The 21165-nt window shown below is 35.7% G+C and overlaps 1 protein-coding gene across 2 annotated transcripts; it reads right to left on the reverse strand.

Moving 5' to 3' along the window:
- Positions 1-1776: 1776 nt before the first annotated feature.
- GCG (glucagon) lies at positions 1777-16588 on the reverse strand. 2 transcript variants are annotated; one of them, XM_001366779.4, is made up of 6 exons: positions 16511-16588; positions 13113-13213; positions 10793-10951; positions 5891-6028; positions 4325-4468; positions 1777-2452 (listed from the first exon to the last, which is right to left on the reverse strand). In XM_001366779.4, exons 2-6 carry the CDS (start codon positions 13208-13210, stop codon positions 2446-2448), a joined length of 546 nt encoding a protein of 181 aa, XP_001366816.2. In that variant the 5' UTR covers positions 13211-13213; positions 16511-16588; the 3' UTR covers positions 1777-2445. The 2 variants fall into 2 exon arrangements, with proteins under 2 accessions (XP_001366816.2, XP_007494331.1); XM_007494269.2 differs by lacking the exon at positions 1777-2452 and having other exon boundaries at positions 4321-4468.
- Positions 16589-21165: the final 4577 nt, after the last annotated feature.

The raw sequence follows: 21165 nt of genomic DNA on the forward strand, positions 1-21165 counted from the left end.
AGAGCTGGGGTTTGGTTCTGGGCTCCTGGCTTTGTGACCATGGGAATGCCGCTTGGACTTGTGGAACTCCAAAGAACAAAGATTAAAAATTACAGATTAGATCATGATCTTGTTTGGCTTCTGGAGTTTCCGATAGTCAATAAAATCGCAGATCTATACCACACACACACACACACACACACACACACACACACACACACACAGAAGTATTGACTCAAAGTGATTTTAAAAAATTATTATTATTAACAGAGTTTTTTTTGTATATTTACTTTAGGACAAAATATAGCCTAGAGTTATTTCAGAGGATTTTGGGGGAAAGACAAGCATGTTGTGAATAGGAAGCTGAACTGAGATCTGAGAGTCTTGGGTTTTTGACACTTCTGACAACAGACAGATAAGTTGCAGAAGATGGGATTGATCTATATTCATTGAAGAATCGAAGAAGGTTGTTTTTGTTTGTCTTAATCTGGGAATTCTCAATAACAAGGAAATCACAGGTCTAATTCCTCTCCCTAACTGTGGGACTGCAGTTACTGGGACTCAATTTACATATATGCCACAATACCCCATGATGAAAGTAGGAAGAAGAATTTGGGAGTGATTGTCAAACTCTTCCATTCCCTTCTTTTAGACATTTCTGTGAGCAAAAATGATTCTTTCAAAGTAATACCTAGGGAGGCCATCCTTGGAGAGCACAAGGATTTGTCATGAATCCAGGTTATATTAGTGGACTTATTTCTATGGTCAAGAGAAGAGAGTCTGGTGGGGACTTGGTAGAACATTATTGCTTAGTCATTGGGCTTGCTTTCTTATATATACCTTTGCCTCAATTTCTTCACCTATAAAATGGGGGTAATAATAGCATCTCCATCCCAGGATTGTTGTGAGGATCAAATGAAGATAATAATTGTAAAGTACTTAGCACACTATAAAAATTAGTCATTCTTATTAACCTGGAGAATCCTAACAATTAATTTCTAAAAGATTTCCGTAGATTCACCTAGAGACCTCAGCAGAACTTTTGCTATAGGAAACTGCCTTTAAAAAAAGCCCTTACCTTCCATCTTAGAATTAATACTGTGTATTGGTTCCAAGGCACAAGAGTGTAAGGGTTGGGCAATGGAGTCAAGTGACTTGTCCAGGGTCACACAGCTAGGAAGTATCTGAGCACAGATTTGAACTTGGGACCTCCCCTCTAGGGCTGGCTCTCAAGCCACCTAGCTGCCCCCTTAGGGGACTGTTCTGAAGTAGCTGAAGAGACTGGCCCGAAGCCTGTATTCTGAGTGGAAAAACCATAATGATGTCAGCTAATCAACTACCTTTAAAAGCAACTGATGGTCCTGGGATATTGTAAGTTATTATGGGAAAGACCTTAAGAGATGCTTTTGCTGGTTTTTTTTTCTCCCCCTTTGGTGTTTTAGTTGAGTTTCAATGCTCTCTAATTTTTTAGTCATTATTTTAATTTTGAAAGGAAATGTGTTTTAGTGAAAAGGCACTGAACTAACTCTTGGTAGCTGTGTGTCTTTAAATTCTTTGAAAACTGGAGTGAAATATACCTGTAGTACCTATCTCAAAGGGTTGTTGTGGACATCAAGGAAGATAATGCATGAAAGAACTTTACAAAACCTTAAGGTGTTCTATAAAAAGCAGTTATGATTATTATTATTATTCTTTTCTTGTATTCTAAAATAAAATTCTGGGAAGGAACAAATACTTAGCAAATACCTTCAATAGAAATTTATCCATATTCTAATACTATTTGTTTTTAATGGTAGTTATTTGTCCTTCATTTTCACAAAAGACCAGTGACATCGTGAGGTGATAACTTGCCTTACTTTGGCATTGACATAGTGTCAAGGGTATTACTAGGTACATGGAACCAATGGAAAAAGGTAGAAGGAATTAGGGGCTAATTTATGTGTGTATAGAGAAATCGACCATAGTAAAGAAGCTTGAAAATTTTTATTTAAGGCTGCTGCTGTTTGTTATCTTTGAAAGCTGAGCATTTTTATGACAAAGGTTTCAAGTGGAAATTCCTATTTTCATATTTCCTATTGTGGTTACCAGTTCCTTTCTTCGTCTCTGATTACTAATGCAGGCATTTTTTGATTGGAATTACTTATATGTACAAGCTGATTTTATAGAAAAACTATTTCCATCACTAAATGTAAACAGGTTGGGATATTCTTTTGCCCAAAATAAGTGGAAAATATGAGGATCTGGCACTTTTGTATTTTAGAGCTGTTATTTAAAGAGTCCTTTGACAATAGTTTATTCCAAAAAAACAATCCTTTGGCTACACAACACTGGAATGAAATTCATTTCTTGGCATGCAAAGCAATATGGCTTTAGGATATACTCTGTTAGTTTACAGAACAGAAATTTTTAAACATCCCAAGAGGCCAGCAGGTGATGTGGTGGAGATGATCTTGAGTAATTATACACTTATTTCCTAGAGAAACAAACAAAAAAAAAAACCCAATTATTAAGGATAGCTATAATACCCAGAGAATTTAAACATCCAATTTTGGAGCACCTTTTCATAAATTTAGTGGAATATACTTTTAGAAATCTCTTAATTTTGCAAATCTCACACACTTCTAAAACCTGAAAATACTTGCTTTCAATGAAGATTTATCTTCAAGATTTTCTACAAACTTTACCTAAAAAATTTTCCAAGCAAACTTAGAAGAAAAAACGCAATTTCTTATATAATTCACATGCCACCTTTAAATAACAAGGTTTTAAAAATTAAAATATAAACCTTATTTTAATTTTACTATAGTTTAGATGACTATTAAATAAATCTTAATATAATATCAGAAATGCCTTAGAGTCAGGATGCTCTGGCTTCAAATTCTTCTTCCTCCATATACTATGTGAACATTGACAGTTTTACTCCTTTGACCCAAACTACTCCCTTTGACTTCATATCTGTGGTACAGAGTAAAGCTATTATATGGATACAGAACTAGAAAACTTGGGTTCTAATCTTGATTTTGCCAGTTACTAATATAATGTTACACTGGGGGAGTTACTTCCCCTCTTTGGACCTCAGTTTCCTCATCTGTAAAATCAGGAGATTGTCTAGATAACTTGGACTACTAGGCTTTCACCTTCCATCCCAATTTCAACTTTACACTGATTTTATGAAATTGTGTCATCCTAATCTGCATTCATGGATTACATTCCACATGAGAATCCACATGAATAAAATAATCCAGATCAAATATTTTTCTGTTGGGCAATCTATATGCCATAGATAAATAATTTAAATAAGCTTGACTTTTTTCTTTAGTGAATAAAGTGTTGGATCTGGAGTTAGAAAATACTGAAGAATTTTGCTCCTGGCACCAGGTGCATTTAGTAGTTTTGTGAACATGGACCAGTAGCTTAATCTTTCTTTCAGTTTTTGTTTATTTGTTTGTTTTGTTTTGTTTTTTAAAATCCTTACCTTCTGCCTTAGCAGAAGTGCCACTTCCAAGGCAAAAGAGCATAAGTGATAAGAAATTGAGGTTAAGTGACTTGGACCAAGCTCACACAGCTAGGAAGTGTTTGAGTTCAAATTTGTACCCAGGACCACCCATCTCCAGCCATGATTCTCTATCCACTGAACCACCTAGTTGCTCCATTGTTAATCTTTTTGAAAGTTATCTTCCTTATCAGTAAAATGTTGATTAGAATTTTGTGAAACCTACATCTTATGTTGCTGTGAGACATGGAATTTCTTTTTGATCTGCTGGATCTGTGTTTCATTACTATAGGTAATTACAATGAAGACATTCCTCATATTAATGCAGATGGTCACCTGCTCTTCAGCTTATTGCTTTTGTCAAATGAAGAATTATATACAGAGTGCTCCATAAACTTTAAAGTTCTATAATGTATGTATTGAAGATATAATAAATATATCATAATAGAATATGAAATTATCTAGATACATAGATAATTTTAATCCAACTTCACTAAGATTTTTAGGTTACGCTGTAAATGAGCAATATTAGCTACAGCACTTAAAACAATGTCTTGAATAAATAGCTTAATAAAATGTTGATGGAATTAAATTGAATCCATTTCCAGATCAATATGAGATGGAATAATAAAAAGCTGAGTAATTAGTAATGCTTAAATGTTCAAATCTTTGGATTCTTTAAAGTAAAGCTATAGAATAAAAATGTAAAATATTTATTGACTATATAAAGTTAGAAATGGTTTACAAAACCTCAAACTATCTTCTTCCAGTGTAGAACACCAGCAGGAGCAAAGTAATGATTGAGCATTTATGATCAAATTTGTTGGTCAGGACTGACTGAAATGTAATCACCTGTCAGTAACTTTGTTCTGAAGCAGCCAATTGATGAAATCTCGGGTAGCAAGAGTATCCAGAACTGTATTCATCTCATCAGAGAAAGAACCATCAGCATGTCTTCTGCCAAGCTCTTCTACTATAGTGACTTCTTCTGGAAAACTTTAAAGAAGGAACAAAGGAGAAAAGAAGAAGCTTTGTCCTTAGTGTTTTGACTTTTTAGCACAAGCTTCATGTCCTTATACCTCTGGAAATAGTTATAGAAATCTTCTGGAAAATCTTTACCAATGGATAGGACAGAAATGACTGCAAAGTCTGCCAGGTAAAGTATACCAGAGGGTGCTAAATATGTTGCTGCAAACAAGGCTAAAACCAGATGGAAAAGTAATAGGGAAATAAATAAAGAAAAGCACAATAAAATACAGATAATTTACATTTTAAAACTAAATCAATATGTGGCTCACAGGGATTTTTATCTTTGAATCAGTGGCCATGGTTTTTATTTGAGTGTATCCAACTGACTCGGGGACTTCTTTATATTTCTGTTTTCTTACTTCTTTAAATATCAGTTCCAAGGATAATATGCCATAATTTAGCTTGAAAATCGTGATGCTCTCTTTAAGTCCACCTGGAAATGAGTGGAATTAAGCTGTTTTTTTGGAAAGAGCAAGCACCACTTTGATAGTTCTTCCAATGGGAATTCCTCAGAATATGAGAGATAGCATAAAGGATGCCAGATTAGTGTAAAGACCACAGAGAGATGTATCACTGGAAAAGAAGTTGGGTAATCAAAAGCAGATGGGGAAAAAGGCCTAAAGAATGGATAGGCCATGTCCTTCATCAGTGTCCACCTAATGTCAAGAGGCCTAAAGGAAAGTCTCTAATATATTGGGGGGGGGGCTCCTCCTGAGGATGAGTGTCATAGGATGAGATGACATGTGAGTTGCTGTCTATATTATTGGAGGAAATAATCACATTGATTAGATCACATATTCATTGAGGTATTAAAATACTAAAGGATATAATCTTTGTATGAGATTGATTTTTATACTGTATATTCACCATAGTGTTTAGTACCATACACAGTGCTTGTTTGGTAAACATTTTTGATTTTGTTGAATTAAATTAGCCTACATGATCTCCTCTATTGACAAGTCACAGCCTGCTTTACTTATGGGTCCCACTTTTTTCTCCCAATGATGATAGACATGCTTGGCAATGTGTGCACGTCAAAATAAATTACTGTATCTTCATATTACTTTCTTTTCAATTTGCCTTTTTCATGGCTATGACAATTCCCATTACCAAACATTTTTGCTTTATTATGAAATGGATTTATGGAAGTTACTATTTTAAAAAAGAGAACAAAAAAACATTGCGGTTCTTTTTAAAATTTCTCCTATCTTGGTGGCTCTATAAATTCCCTTCCTTTTGAGTAAGGAAAACTCCATCTACTGAATAAGAAAGAAGAAATATGGATAAGAATAAGAGAAATGGATATTTCAAATATGGAAAATTCTAGGTCTGACATTTAGACGAGAAGCCAAAAAACCCATCCCATTACATATAAAAATTTGGACTCACGCTCTCCGTCCTCGACCTTTCACTAACCAAGCAATGAATTCCTTGGCAGCCTGACCTTCCAAATAAGAGCTGACATCACTGGTAAAGGTTCCTTCGGCATGTCTCTCAAATTCATCATGGCGTTTGGCAACTTTGTTCCTGAGAGAAACAATATCATGGTTAAATTACAGTTTGTGGAATGAGTGTTCTCCTAATGACCTAGTTAGGAAGATAGTGCGAATATTTGAATTAATTTTACAGATAAGAAAAACTAGTCTCAGATTAGCTGAAATAAATTGTCTAAAGTTACGCATAGTAAATAGTCATGCAAAGATTCTTTGGACCTCCAAGCACAGGATTCTAGATATATCAGATTGCCTCTCAATGAATGAAAATCTAAAAATACTATATAAACTCTAACTCTTATCCTATAAGGTAGACTTTGGGGTAAGAGGCAGTGGCAGGTGAAAAATAAACTATAAAAATGTTTCTTTACAAAACATTCCCTCTCTAAAGGATCTGGTTTGAAAAATCAAAAATATGGTTCACAACTGTTTATATGGTACTTTCAGGTTCAAAAGTATATTAATGTATTTGATCTTCAGTACAATCTTATAAAGTAGGAACTATATCTTCATTTTATAGATAAGAGTGTTTAAATGACTTGTCCAGGGCCACATGGCGAGTGTCTAAGACAGGATTTGGATTTGAACTCATGCCCTCTTACCTCCAAGTCCATTCTCTTTGCCATCTAGTAGTTTAGGATGATAGGATCCGAATTTTGTTATGACCTAAGATCATAGGATTTAGGATTTTTTTTTTTTAGATTATCATTTGGATTAATTTGTTTGCCTTGGTTAACACAGACCTACTTGTCTGAGATAGGATTTGACCTCGGGTCTTCGTAACCACAAGTCTACCCTCCATATGTACTATGCTATAATGCCTCTAAGCCCTTTTACTATATTTTTCCTAAAATACCCAACTGAATTAGTGAGTATATACTAACTTTGTATCTCACATAGCCATTCTATTAATAATAATAGCAGACATTTGCAAGCATTGCAAAGCTCTTTACCTATATGACGTCTTATCCTCACAGCTTCATGAGAAAATCACTTGCTCTATTTTACAGAAAAGAAATTGAGATTGAGAGTATTTAAAGGCTATGACTTGCCCAAGCTCACCCAGCTGGCAAGAGTCCAAGGTAGTATTGAAAACTTAGCCTTGAGCTCCAAAGCTAATTCTTTATTGACCTTGCCACACTGAAAATATTTTACAAGAACTTCTCCAGAACTTTGAGGTTATACAATGCCATGCCTCTAGAATGCTGGAAAGCCAAATGAAGTCTAGTTAGTTAGAAGTTTTCTAGTTAAATAGTCACATATTCCAAAGTTTCTGGTTTGAGGTTATTGTGCTTATCTTTAGTTATTTGCCCACGTATTTGATAATATATAGATATAGCCTCAATGCAAAATAAAAGAATGGGAGAAAGGCAGAAGGCTTTTTTCTAGATCTTGAAATTGTAATCACTGCTTTGTAGAAATCTGCTTTATGGATTTTCTTCAAAAAAGATATTAAAAAATGATTTCTAAGTCCTTCTGGTTGCACCAAAAAATAGCATTAATAATATTTACTATGCCTTACAATTAAATTTCAACCATGATTGTTAGTTTACTTCTAAAACTCAAATATATGACAGACCTTTGGGGTCCCTCTCATCCATCCATCCATCCAGAGCATTTTAATGAATTGATTCTGATGATTCAACACAAAAGCTTAAAGCTGAGGCACTGAAAGAGTTGAATTCATTATAAACTGTCAGAGGTTGTGTCCAAGCAGCCCAAATGATAGTGAAGGAAATCAGTTTGGATGTTTCCAAATAGTTTCCAAATAACTGAATGTTTGACATTCCATGCTGTGGATATGATATATCCAGATGATAGAGACTTTCATTTTCCACCCTGAGTTTTGTTGGTAACACAGATATAGCCCAAAGATGGTCTTTCCTCTAATTTCTATGGCTCAACAGGGACATCAAGTGGTCCAAATCAGCACTGGTCCCTTATGAATGCTCTCTGGATTTATCAGCTCTTCTTTCTGAGGACATTCCTCTAAGATGCCAGAAAGATTGGGATATTGATTACCTTTCATGGTTTTGTCTACTTATCTGTATCATCCCTTCTAATGGCCACTGTATCACTTATAACTGTGGAATGTCTTGGATTTAATGGTACCAGAACACAGCCTCTCCTTTTTTCTTTAATCTGCCCATTCTGATATCTTCTATTCATTGTAGATGGAAGGAATCCCAACTAGTTAAAATGATCTGAGCCTTTTCTTCTCCAGACAAAAAAATGTGGAGTTCCTTCACTGATCTGGACATAAGGTTCTTCAACATTCTCCTCTAAATTTTGGTGCCCAGAACATTTCAGATGTGATTTGTTAAGGATCAGTTTAGTGGGATTCTCACTTGTATTCCTTGAAGCCATGTCTCTCATGATTCAGTTCTTGATTATAGTTACCTTTTTAAGGCTTCCACATCAATCTGCTGGTTCATAGTAAGCCAGGGGTCCTATGATCCTTATTTTTCGCAAACTCTAGCCCAACTATATCTCCCCCATTCTATACTTGGGAAGCTGATTTTTTGAAGGCTGTTGTAAAAATATATTTGCCTTTGCCGAGTTTCATCTTGTTAGATCCAACACAAAGTTTTAGCCCAGATATTCTTAACCTTTACTCTGTCATGCACTCCCTTTTGGCATTCTCAAGCCTAGGAATTTTGTCTCAGAATATTGTTTTTAAATACGTGAAATAAAATACAAAGATTACAAAAAAAACCTGATTATATTGAAATAGTTATCAAAATGTTTTCTAAAAACAGCAAATAAATTTATGGAGCCCAGATTAAGATCTACTTAGCTGTAAAGGTTGTTTTGGTTTAATTTTGTCCTTCAGTGTACTGGCTATCTAGCAATTTGAGAAGTAGGCCATACATGCCTTCATCTAAGTTGTTGAGAAATGTTAAGCCAAGTAAAGCAATGAAGATCATTAAATGGCTAGAATATAGAGCTTCTGGGAAAAGTTCAAAGGAATTATGGTCTATTACTTTTGTTATGAGGAGAATCAAAGTAATGCCATCTTCAAACATCTGAAGAATTCTCTATTACTTAAGGTTCTCTGCCTTTACTGGGAAACCTGGTTTACTCTGCAACAAGTGAGATTAGGTGGAAGAAGGAACCTCCAGCAGAACAAAGACTATTAAATAGTGAGATTAATGTTATTCATCACTTGAGAAGGGGTGAGAACAGTTTCCCTGTCCTTCCTGGTTAAAGCATAATTTCTGTTTTTTCCTTTCCCTTGAATAGAAGATGAGTATTAAAATAGGGAATCTGGATACATCCTCTCTCTGGTTTTGCTCACATTGTTCCCCGACCTGGAATGATCTGCCATTCTTTTCTATTTATTCAGCCCTAACCATTGTATGAGATGCAACAAAAATCACCCTTGAAGATTTTTCAGCCTATTTTAGCCCACTATGAGCTTTCTCATCTCTGATCTTTCATTTGGCAATTAACTATTTATTTTCCTAATCATTATTGTAAACTGTTATTTTATCTCTTGTGTTTTTTAAACCCTTACCTTCCATCTTAGAATCAATACTGTGTATTAGTTCCAAGGCAGAAAAGCAGTAAAGGCTGAGCAATGGGAGTTCAGTGACTTGCCCACAGTCACAGAGCTAGGAAGTGTATGAAGCTAGATTTGAACCTAGGACCTCCCATCTCTATTTCTGGCTCTCAGTTCACTGCCCCCTCTTATATATATTTTTTAAACTTGCCACATGCTTATGGTTTTCTTTCCCAATTAGACTACAAGGGCTTTGGAGACTAGGATTATGCAGTATCTTTACCATTCTGGTCCCAGGTTTATATAGCACTTTAAGGGTTACAACGTGTTTTCCTTGCAACTGCTTTAAAGGCTAACCATAGTGTTTTGCACATACTAGGTGTTCAGTAAATGCTTGTTGATTGACTAATGCTTGATTTCAGTTCTAAAACTCTATTGTTTTTCCATGCTTCATTGAGTGAAGGACCTTCTACCCTTGACAGGGCAATCAGAATCATGTCTGAATTTAGATGTTTCTAATACATAACATCCCCTCTCTATTTTACCTTCTAAATGCCTTTCTTCTCCTTAAAGATTCTGCACAATTCCAGTCTCCATTCAACTTTAACTGATGATTTGCCTTTATTCTCCTGCCTGCAGTTCCCATAAGCAATTAACACATATCACAATACTAAGAATACTAAACATTGAAATTTATGCTTTACTATCAACTTGTATTTTTGCTCAGTTCTGTGTACCGTGCAGCTGGCATGCCATTTTAAATGCAGAGCTGTGATCTGTGTGGTCTCCCTCAGAAAGCAAGACCCTACAGGGAAGGAACAACATCTTAATAGGCACTTAAGAACTGTTTGTTCTATTGAACCAAGTCTGTTTATGGCACTTGAAGAAATTCACTTGAGGAGGCTATTACTAAAGAAGCTCACTCAAGTTATATGGATTTATTCTCCATGTAGCTAAATTGGCTTTGCTGTTGCACCTTGAACAGGCCAGCTTCGAAATAGCTGTGGGCAGTGGGCAGGAAGGTGAAAATGGGTGAAAAACCCATCCGCCTCAGAGGACAAAACAATTGAAGAGCCGGTCCTTCCCGGGAGGGCTCAGGGATGGAACACAAAGACAGCACGTTACTGGAAAGTGGCATTTTGGCACAATGCTGGCATGGGGCCCTGAGCATGTGGGCACTTGATACTGTTTGATGACCTAGTGAAAAAGGATGGGATTCAAAATATATTTGTACGGGAGTCAGAAGAGGGAGGAGTTCTTTGCCCACACATTTCAGACACTGTTTAGAATTCTTACCCGTTCCGTTTGGTGCTCATCAACCACTGCACGAAATCTTGAGCTCGCCTGGAGTCCAGATACTTGCTGTAGTCACTAGTGAATGTGCCCTGTGAATGACGCTTGTCCTCATTCATCAGATTATCATCCAATGGTTCTGTCTGGGAATCTGTGTATGGTCTATAAAACAAAGTTTTTAGTGTCCTACAAATCTGTACTAAGGATTCGGTACACCATAGTAGCTTCTTTTTTCCTGTTTCCCATCTAGTCCCTCCCCAAAATGAGTGCAGTATTCTATGGTCACAGATTTAGAGGTGGAAAAAGGCCTTTAGAGGTCATAAACCATTAAAGCTGAGACCCAGAGAGAGTTGATTCTATCTAATCAATTATATCACTTTTTAGGGGCTGTGGTTCCTAGGACCTCTGTTTTCCTCTGACTCCAGATTCAGGGCTATAAGCTCTGGAATTATTTAGTAAATGAGCTTCATTTGGAACTGTATCCCTTCAGAAAGTTAAATAATGGAGTATACAGAATCAAGTTGCTCTATTCAGAGCCAGTGGGGTGTATAGTCCAAAGAGTGCTATTGCTGGAGCCAGGGAAACTTCCGTTTGAATCCTACCTCTAAAATGCACTAGCTACATAGTACCTTCTCAATAACTGGCAAATAGGTTTCTTCCTATATGATCACCTGCTTCTGATTCCCTACCTGTGTTGATTTTTCCCTGTAAGCAGAATAAAATTATTTTTTAACTTGTCAACCAATTCATTATCATTTATCCTAATGGAAAGGAATAGTGGTATAATACAAAGTAGCACAAAGTCCAAGAAAGATTTATTAAAAAAATAGCAGATTGACCTTCGCAACTAATTCTGTTTGCTTATGCTGATATTGAAAAATAGTTTCATCAGCTGAGGATATACTAGCTAATAATGAAGGGAGATCACTTGGAAAAATGTTGACAGCCTGATATTTTAAATTAGCCTAGCGGGTGGTGAAGTGAGCACTAGACACTACACAAAGATAGGTTTTAATTTTATTGGTAAAGGGAATTCCTTGGTAAGAAAACTCCCTCTACCAATGAAGATCCTCCAATTGCGGCAATTTAACTGGTTTTTTCTTTTGAGAGTCACTTAAAGCAATGAGAAGTTAAAGGTATTTGCCTAGCGTCAAAAAGTCAAAGGTGGGACTCAAACCCAGATCTCCCTTACTTCAAAACCAACACTCTCCACCATGACATAAATCCTCTCTAGCAATTAGAGTTTTTAAAAGGAATGGGCTGCCTAGATGGATGGTGGACCCCTTCCCCTTGGAGACCCCAAAGTTAGAATCTAAATGGCCTCATCGGGTACATTATTATAGGGATTCCTTTTGGATCTAGATGGCTGCTAAAAATCCTTTCCATCTTTCAGATTCTATTACTGGACTTTGAATATGAAGACCTGGGTTAGTATTTTGACCCCATCGAGTTATTAACCTTCTGGCCTCAAGAAGGTCACAATCTTTCTACATCTCAGACTCCTCATCTATGAGATGAGGGGTGAGATGACTAGTGAGCTACAGTGATAATATATAAAAATTATTTCATAATAATGTAGTGCTATATAAGTGTGAGCCATTGTTACTAATCACTCCAGCTCACAAATGAGAATTTTCACTGGTTATCCTCAATGTTTCAAACTCTCCCTTCTCATCTCTGTTTCTTGCTTTCCCTGGTTTCTTTTGTCTCAGCTAAAGATTCACCTCTGAGAATCCTTTCCAAATGTCCCTTAATGCTAGTGCTTTCCTTCTGTTGATTAATCACCTCTAATTCAGTCTGTTGGATAGATACATATATAAATGAATTAGATGGATAGCTTGTTTATACATAGTTATTGATACATTGTCTCCCCCATTAGATTGAGCTCCTTCAGAGCAGGGACCATTTTTTTTTCATTGTATACTCAATTCTTAGCCCAGTGTCTGGCACATAGTAGGTATTTAGATATGCTGAGAATTCCAAGTGGATTGCCCAAAGTTAAAGTGATCTACTCTACAACTGCTTCATTTTGTGATGGTCTTTAGAACACAAATGTGCCATGTACTATGTTCCTCTACTTTTTAGACCCTCCTGATTATGTTAGTATTGATCTGTTTTCCAAAGATATACATGCCACTTTTATCAGATAGCAACAATGTCAAGAGTATTACTGGAGATTGCCTGAAAACCCATTTCTCAATCGTGGACTGTACAAGTATCATATATCTTATGACTTCTGCACACAAATATATATGATATACATTGGGAAGCTAAATATATATCTCATGGTGTTCTGCTAGTTGAGGGTCTGACATGTTCATACCTGGGTTTTTCTTCTGTGTCTTGAAGGGAGTTTTGCCAACTGCCTTGTACCAGCATTATGAACAATCCAGCCACGAAGTAAATGCTTTTCATTTTCATTGCCTGTTAAAAGAGAATGGGGAAAGAAAAAGGCAACCATATTGAATAAATTGGGGCTAAATTTGTTTGGTTATCAATGTTCTTAGTAGGAAAAAATAGCCAAATTTGGCCATAGGATGCAGTTGTATTTTTGTTATACCTGGCTTGATTGACCTCTATTCCTAATAGGAGGGGAGAGATGTTTTATAGAGTGTCATTGTTGTTTTAAAAGCAAGTACAGAAGTACAAAAGATATACTCCGTCATTTGGCTCTTTAGTTAAAGTAGGATGCTTGAGTTACTGATTAATATTGTCATTTTCATACTTGAAATTAAAACATCCAAGTAAAACATTTTAAATATCTAATGTAGCTGATACTCTACATATGGTTAGCCTGAATGGCACCCTATCCATAATGCTCCCCTTAACGATCACTCAGGCTTTCAATTAATAGGCCTTCATTTCCAAGGATTTACATTATACTGCATTTCAACCATCTTAAGCAGCCTCAGGCTAAAACTTGGCATACCAGCTGTCAGTTCAGATGTATTATTCATTTATATTTTAAATAGTGTAACTTGGTCTAGACTTTGTAATTGTAAAGCGGCCAACAGATTTGAGGTATTTTAGGGTTGTTTGACCTGTTCTAAATTAAAAAAAAATATATCATTTTAAAGACAAGAGTAATTTGCACGAAGACCTAATGCTTCTGGCAACTTGAACAATCTTCAACGAAGGAACTAAGATATCTGTGTTAAAAAGAAAATTAGTGCCTGTTACAGAAATCTTTAAAGTCATCAAGCTATTATTCCTGCAGTACTGAGTTCAAACCATATTGTTAATTGCTGGACACAGCCCAAACCTGGTTCTCTGATACAGAACGTGACTTGCCAGTGTCCCAAGCAGATGCCTCCTCGAATTGAGTGAAAACCTTAGGACAATGGCAATGCAGTGCAGCTAGAGCCCAGCAATGGAGGGTGTTTGGTATCGTAATAGAATGGGTTTGCCTATTTATTTCCACACAAGAATACTACAACTCAGTGTTCATTGTGTGCAGAAACTTCTCATGTTGTGATACTCTTCAAGTCAATCATGGTGTTCTTGCTTTCTTTGATGAAAGGTAATCACATCAGCTGGGTAAATTTATATTTAAGTCTGATCATGCATATCTGTTAATAATTCGAATGAACATTTTTAGTAACAGACATTTGGTTTGAAATAAAGATTTGGAAACCATCAATCCTGCGGTTTTTAGACATCTTAACCGATATAAATTATGTTCTTTATACATTCAAATACGGGGAAAAAATTGAAGTTCTTGCAGAAGATGCTATTTTCCTTTGAACAGCCCATCATACTCCAGAGAAAGATCAGGTGGATTATCTACATGGAAAGCATGGGGATTGATATCTTACAGGTGTGATTGGAACTACTTTGGACGATTCAAGAAAGCCAATTGTTAAATTGTTAGTGTGATCATTGGTAAATCAGCAAATTATAGAAACCACAGTTAGATTCATCTTCTTTTTGATTTCTAGACATGAAAATAATGAAAAATGTCTCTAATGCAGATTAAACTTAAATATGCATTATGGGTATAGTTTCCTATCTTTCTCTTCAAGTTGGTTGTTGAAATTATCAGCATATGCATGTTCTTAGCTATATATCTACATTGTCCTAACAACCTAAGAGTTAATTTTGCTTTTTGGTAATTCACCTAGAAGACCTGCTGAAAGTTATATAGCACAGGGAAATGCATCACATGATGTTAACTGTGGTTTACAGTTATCATACTTGTAGTAACTTGAACTAAAGGAGGAGTAGTGCTTATGACTGCACAGTGGTTTGGAACATATCTTAAGAAAGACAAATAACAGTTGAGTTTGGGATAAAATATTATTTTTAACCCAAAACCTCAAAGTCAACATTGTCTAACCCTATCATTATTCCAGTAAGGTAGCCATAGAAAGAAGGGGTATTATCCCTATCTGAAATATGACAAAGAAGAACCAGAAGAGTCCTTTTGGATTTTAATAGTCCCTTGAACATAGAATAAATTATTTTATCAAAAGTTGAAATTTGTTTATGAAAAACCTATTTTTAAAAGAGTAGGTTTTAGAACAAAAACTACTATGGAATTGTGAACTCTTTAAGAACCCTAAATGATTATTATCTCATTGCTAAAGAGGGTGGATACCTATTTTGTATTATTATCAAAATTCTATTCAACAAGGGAAAAATGAAAAGCGCTTTCCTCTCCTTTTTGTTGGCAGACCAACTAGGAATATTTCTTTATGCTGGTAAAAACTAAACTTCTTAATTAGAAGGTATTATGGTTAAAATTCTACTCTCTATGGTAATAAAACAATTAGAAAAATTGACCCTCAAACCAATTTATGAAGGTAGCTTGTTAGGACAGATTCCAAACTTGATTTCATAGGTCATACACCACCTAACTTGTTCTTACAAACCAGTGGAACTAATCCATTATTTATTCCACTGGACAGTTGTTGCTTTGGGTCTTTGTACTTGAGGTTTCAAATAAACATGCCTTCTCCCCTTATTTTTTCAACTTTAGTCAGATTTATTTTTAGGATATAAAAACCAGTTGATCATTGATTTCTTTGAGTGCTCAATAAATATTAAATTATCTTCATCAACAAATTTTCTTTAGTTATAAAGAGGGCCCCAAAATAGATAACAACTATTTTAGATGATAAGCACAAGAAATATTTTATAGAAAATACCAAAGATTTCATTTTTTAAGAAATTGTATTATTTGATAGACTTTGTGAAAAAAATAAGACAAAATAAAACAACTAAATTATTTTTTAGTGATAATGAATCTATTCTTTTTGAATATCAGTGTTTCAATTATAAGTAATGAAAATGATTAAATAAAATAACCTCTTTAATGCACATGATTCTATTGCCCCTTAATATATATTTTATTCTCAGAGTATATTAAAATGACCCATTTTGAGTCTTTTTTTAGAGGAAAATTGTTCTTATTGCAATTTAAAATATATTTTTATAAGAGCCTAATTTATATACTACATTTCTCTTAACATTTTTAGTTTCCTTTCCTATTGTACATAAGGATTTAAATTCTCTTAAATGATTTTACTTTCATTCATTCTATTAAAGCAGATTTATTTTTTTTTACCCTCTTCCCATATCACAGGGAGAACCTGTATATAAATGAAAATAATATTAAGATAAAAACCTAACAAGTTGATACCTAGTTTTTTGTACTTTATGCATATATAATTGTACAGGAAGAAATGAAGTCAGCTTATAGTCATCCAGTAGGAATCTTACCTTCTGAGCCAGCAGAGTCAAATATAGCAGGTGGGCTAAGAGTGAAGACTCTTCTGGACCTTAGAAAGGGTTCTGCGTCCTTAGCTCTGGATTTCTGCATCTCTCACCCAGCTTTTATAGACTGTTCAGCTCTGCTTAGTGTCAAAGATATTACGCTGACAATATAAATTTCTCATCTGTAAATAATGGGGTTTTGTTACAAGCGATTTCACTCACCCACTCACTTTGCTCATCTATATTCTATGCGTATATTAGATGGGATCGTGGAGATCCGGAAACTTTTTTCTTTTTCTCAATTTACTCACTATTTTTTTCTCCTAGAAATCCAAAAGATAGTTTGGAAACATGCTCCCCACTTTTACTGTGCGGGGAAGAAAACAATGCAGCAAAATTCTCTGAGATGAAAGCTGACATTGAAGACATAAAAATTGGAAATCCCAATTCTATCCCTAAAATAAGACTGAGTAAATACTCCCTTCTGGGCATCAAAATCCCCTAGTTTAGTGATATTAAATAGTTGAATTTCTCAGAAAATGTTAAAATACAAGCAAGTGACGCCACTGTGCTGTATGTATTATGTACACCACATCAATTTGAATTATTATACAGTAGTTACAAGTTATTTAGAATAAAATCTTATAAGATATATGTTAAAAGCAGCATTATCCCAGAGTTCACAAGAAGATAACATAGAATAGAGACAATAGCAAGACAAGGAGCTATTAAGTCTTCCCTTTTTTCATTTAGTTTAGTTTTTTTTCTTAAAGGCTAGTCGTGGTATGAAAACCAGGTTAAGTAGGATGTTAGTTTGGAGGTTAGGAAATTAAACTGATCTAACTGGTGGGGGAATATTTACACAAGATGAACCCATCCAGATTTATTGATTCAGTGTGATTTGAAGTACCTGCACGCATTGGCTAAATTGCAGTTAAGGAAAATTGTTTTTTGAAGAAACTGGGAAATATGGACCAGTACTTTGCCTATCTTTGGGACATATATCCCAAATATCCCTATCTGAGATCATATATCAAATACCTGATGGATTCTACATAAATAAATCCTTGAGATAGGGTAAGAATCCTAATTTAACTGAAATCTGCTCAATTTTATGGCCTAGGTCTAATGTCAGTAGGTTTAGATTGGGTCAATACAATTCATTGAACATTTATTCAAGAGTAGCTCACAATTTCAATTTAGAAGGACTAGTTCAAGCCCTTCTGAAAGGACTTAGCAAGTATTATTGTGTGAAAATTGATCTTAGACCTGAGATGACTCCTAGCACTGAAGGTTGCTTTCCAGTGCTTGGCTAAATTATCCTTTCTTGCTGCTCCTTTTTCTCTGGGGTGTTGCTAACATTTTTACTCTTTTGGTGCTTCTTAGCACCTCCACCAGAGGGTGTGAAGGGGCATTTCTGATATTCAATGATAATTCTTACTAATAATTTGATAGATAAAAATCAGTCCTTTGTACTAACTGTGGTATTAAACTCTCCCTTCTCTCTGTCACTAAGCCCTATTATGATGAATATATTGTATCCCCCATTAATTGTTCAATAGATAATATAAAAATCATATTCATTTTGTTTTTCCCACTGCTCAGCCCCCCAAGTTGGGAATGGGTTTTCTGAAGAGGAAAGTTTCCTTCTGCCTTTCTCCATATGTGCCTCCACTTAACTCCTCTAGTCTCCTAAGCTCCTCACTCACTCCAGTCATTAGCAACCTTTGGAGCTGCCAAGAGAGTGGTTTGATTACAGTACTTCAAAAACGATGTGACCGAGCTCCCGTTGGCGAGTGTGCTATAGCTACAGTGACCATATTTTTCCGAACCAAAATCAGGACACATGATTTCACAAAGAATATTTCTTTGGCAAAGCTTCATTAAAAGTATACTTTCTTTTCTTGATATGGGGGTTGTCCCAGAAAACCTAGGACATATGGTCATGGTAACTATAGTTCTCAGTCCAACCCTAACTCCACTTCAGATATAAACTCCATCTTGTCCTAGGAGAGTCAACAGATAACCCAAGCTCCTGAATTTAGCTGGCTAGAACCACCGAAGCAATTAGAAACCCACTCAGACCGAATGGTCAAGAGAGGGGGATAGTGAGTTATCCCTCTATAAAAATAATAATTGACACATATGACTATTTTTGCTTCTTTGCTTCAACATCAACAACTCAGTTAGGTAATGTCAACATGGAATCTAGAAACCCCAAACTTGTAACCTAGTAAGATCTGATGAACCCCAAGTTTTAGAACTATCTTGTAAGTTGGAGACCCCAAAGCTTGTCCTTGTTCCCTGTTCCCTAGAGAATCCACCCTGAAGGGAATCTCAGGGTAGCAGTTTCAGACTGAATAATGGACCCTAAGGAAAAGACAATCCCTTTCAGGTGGGGCCAAGTCCAAACCAAGTGACTCTTCTTGTCTCCAGAAGCCTCTCCTACTGTATCACACCCTCCTTTCTAGAATTGAACTCAAGACCCTCAGTTTACAAGACTGATGCACTGCCTACTATGCTAAAGAGTCACTTGGCTTGGGCTTGTCCCCACCTGAAGGGGATTGTCTTTTCCTTAGGGTCCATTTATTCAATCTGAAACTGCTACACTGAGATTCCCTTCAGAGTGGATTCTCAAGGGAACAGGGAACAAGGACAAGCTTTGGGGTCTCCAATTTACAAGCTAGTCCTAAAACATGGGGTTCATCAGATCTTACTAAGACTACAAGTTTGGAGTTTCTAGATTCCATGTTGCCAGTAGACAGTAAAAGTATTACTGTGCTCATTTTCCATATGGGGAAGCTGAAACTCAGAGGAATTAAGTAAGTTGACTAAAGCCATTGTGGTTCAGTCTGTCTCACTCTTTGTGACCCCAAATAGATTTTCTTGATGAAGATACTAGAGTGCTTTGCCATCTCTTTCTCCAAGACAGTTAATAGATAAAGAAACTATGCCAGAGTTAAGTAACACTCCCAGGGTCACACAGCTAGGAAGTGTCTGAGACCAGATTTGAACTCAGTGAGAAGCATCTTCCTGACTCCAGAACAGGCATTCTATCCATTGTGCCATTTAACTAAATCATTCAGTATCAGAGCCTGGACTTAACCTGACCTTTGGATTCAAAATCCAATACTATTTCTACTAGTCATTTAAAAGCCTGAACAAATTGACACCAGGCTACCTTTCTAGATTTACTTCATAGTATTCATCTTCACATGTTCTATGTTTTAGCCTACTTGCTATTATTTTTATATGACATTCTGTCTTCCATTTCAATCTCTTTGCCCTTATTTCTGAAATGCATTCCCACCTCACTTCTCTCTTTCAGAATCCCTATTTTCCTTTAAGTTTCAACTCGAGTCCACCTCCCAGGATGCTCTCCTTCCTCAATGTTACTGCCTCCTCTCATACTACTTTATATATATTTTAATTTACTTTCTTAGGAAACATTGCTTCCCCTCAATAGAATGTAAGCTCCATAAGGACAAGGACTAATTAATTTTTGTGTTTATATCTCTACTGCCTAGCACTGTGAATAATGCATAATAGTGGCTTATTGAATAAATGACATAAAAATGAGTATGTTTTTAAGTTGACTAAATTAACCTAAGACAAAAGATAAAAAAAAGAGGGTGAGATTTAACAACAATCTTTTAAATAGCGAGAAAATCCTAGGTGAGATAAAAACCACCCAGTCTTCTTATCTCCCTGAGGATAGAGCAAATGGAAATGATTTAATGGATAAGAAGAGGGCTCTAAAGGCAATAAAGGGATGAGCTTCCTGATAATGAATTATGGGTTAGCCAGAGAAGGTGAGAAATATCCTTCCTGGGAGATATTTAAGAGCCAATTAGACACCCATCCATCTGGAATGATATTGAGGGAGTCTGCTAAAGGCAGAGGAAAGCAATATGTGATCAGTAGAGGTCCTGCCAGCCTCAGGGCTCTTTGACCTTGGAAAAAGGTTCAAATTTCATTTTTGGAAAGGGGACCAAATAGCATCCCACTTGGCAGACTTCAATTTTCCTCCGTTATTCAATGCCACAGTATAATGAGTTGTTTGAGGCTGCTCTTCTAAGTTTCAGTTGTTATTTTTATATGTAAAAGGAACAAGAGAGAGAGAAAACAAAATCACATTTGTACAAAAGAATCTTATCTCATAATTTAGATGTAGAATATATATATATACACATATCATTGAATGCATGTGTTATGCTACTATTTTTCACATATTGTAACTATAAAAAAACAAACCATATGTCATTACACTTATCCAACCTCTCGCTCATCTGGAATGATCATTTTTTTTATTTCTAGGTTTGCAAGAGTTTTCAGTTAAAGCTAGTTTAAAACACTGCAATTTTCCAAAGTATTTTCTGGAAGGAAACTCTAGTCATTAGAAAAATAAATTAAAATCTATACTTTCCTTTAAATGAAGCAAATTTAAAACTGAACTGTGCTGATACTTTCCTTCCATGACCTTACTACAAGTGTACTGACATAATAGCTAGACAACATAGTGGTTAGAGTTCTGGACCCAGAGTCAGGAAGACCTGAGTTCAAATCCTATCTCAGATTCCTTCCAGCTGTGTGACTGGGTAAGTCACTTAATCATTCTTGGTCTTATTTTTCTCTTCTGTAAAATGAGGATGATAATAACA

The sequence above is a fragment of the Monodelphis domestica genome, chromosome 4 (genome assembly GCF_027887165.1).
Source record: "Monodelphis domestica isolate mMonDom1 chromosome 4, mMonDom1.pri, whole genome shotgun sequence".
NCBI lineage: Eukaryota > Metazoa > Chordata > Mammalia > Didelphimorphia > Didelphidae > Monodelphis > Monodelphis domestica.

Coding starts and splice junctions, on each gene's coding strand:
- GCG (XM_001366779.4), bottom strand. CDS start 13,210: ATGAAAATGAAAAGCATTTACTTCGTGGCTGGATTGTTCATAATGCTG. Junction 10,952..13,112: donor GACACAGAAGAAAAACCCAG/GTATGAACATGT, acceptor TTTGTTTTATAG/ACCATACACAGATTCCCAGA. Junction 6,029..10,792: donor ATGAGCACCAAACGGAACGG/GTAAGAATTCTA, acceptor TGTTTCTCTCAG/GAACAAAGTTGCCAAACGCC.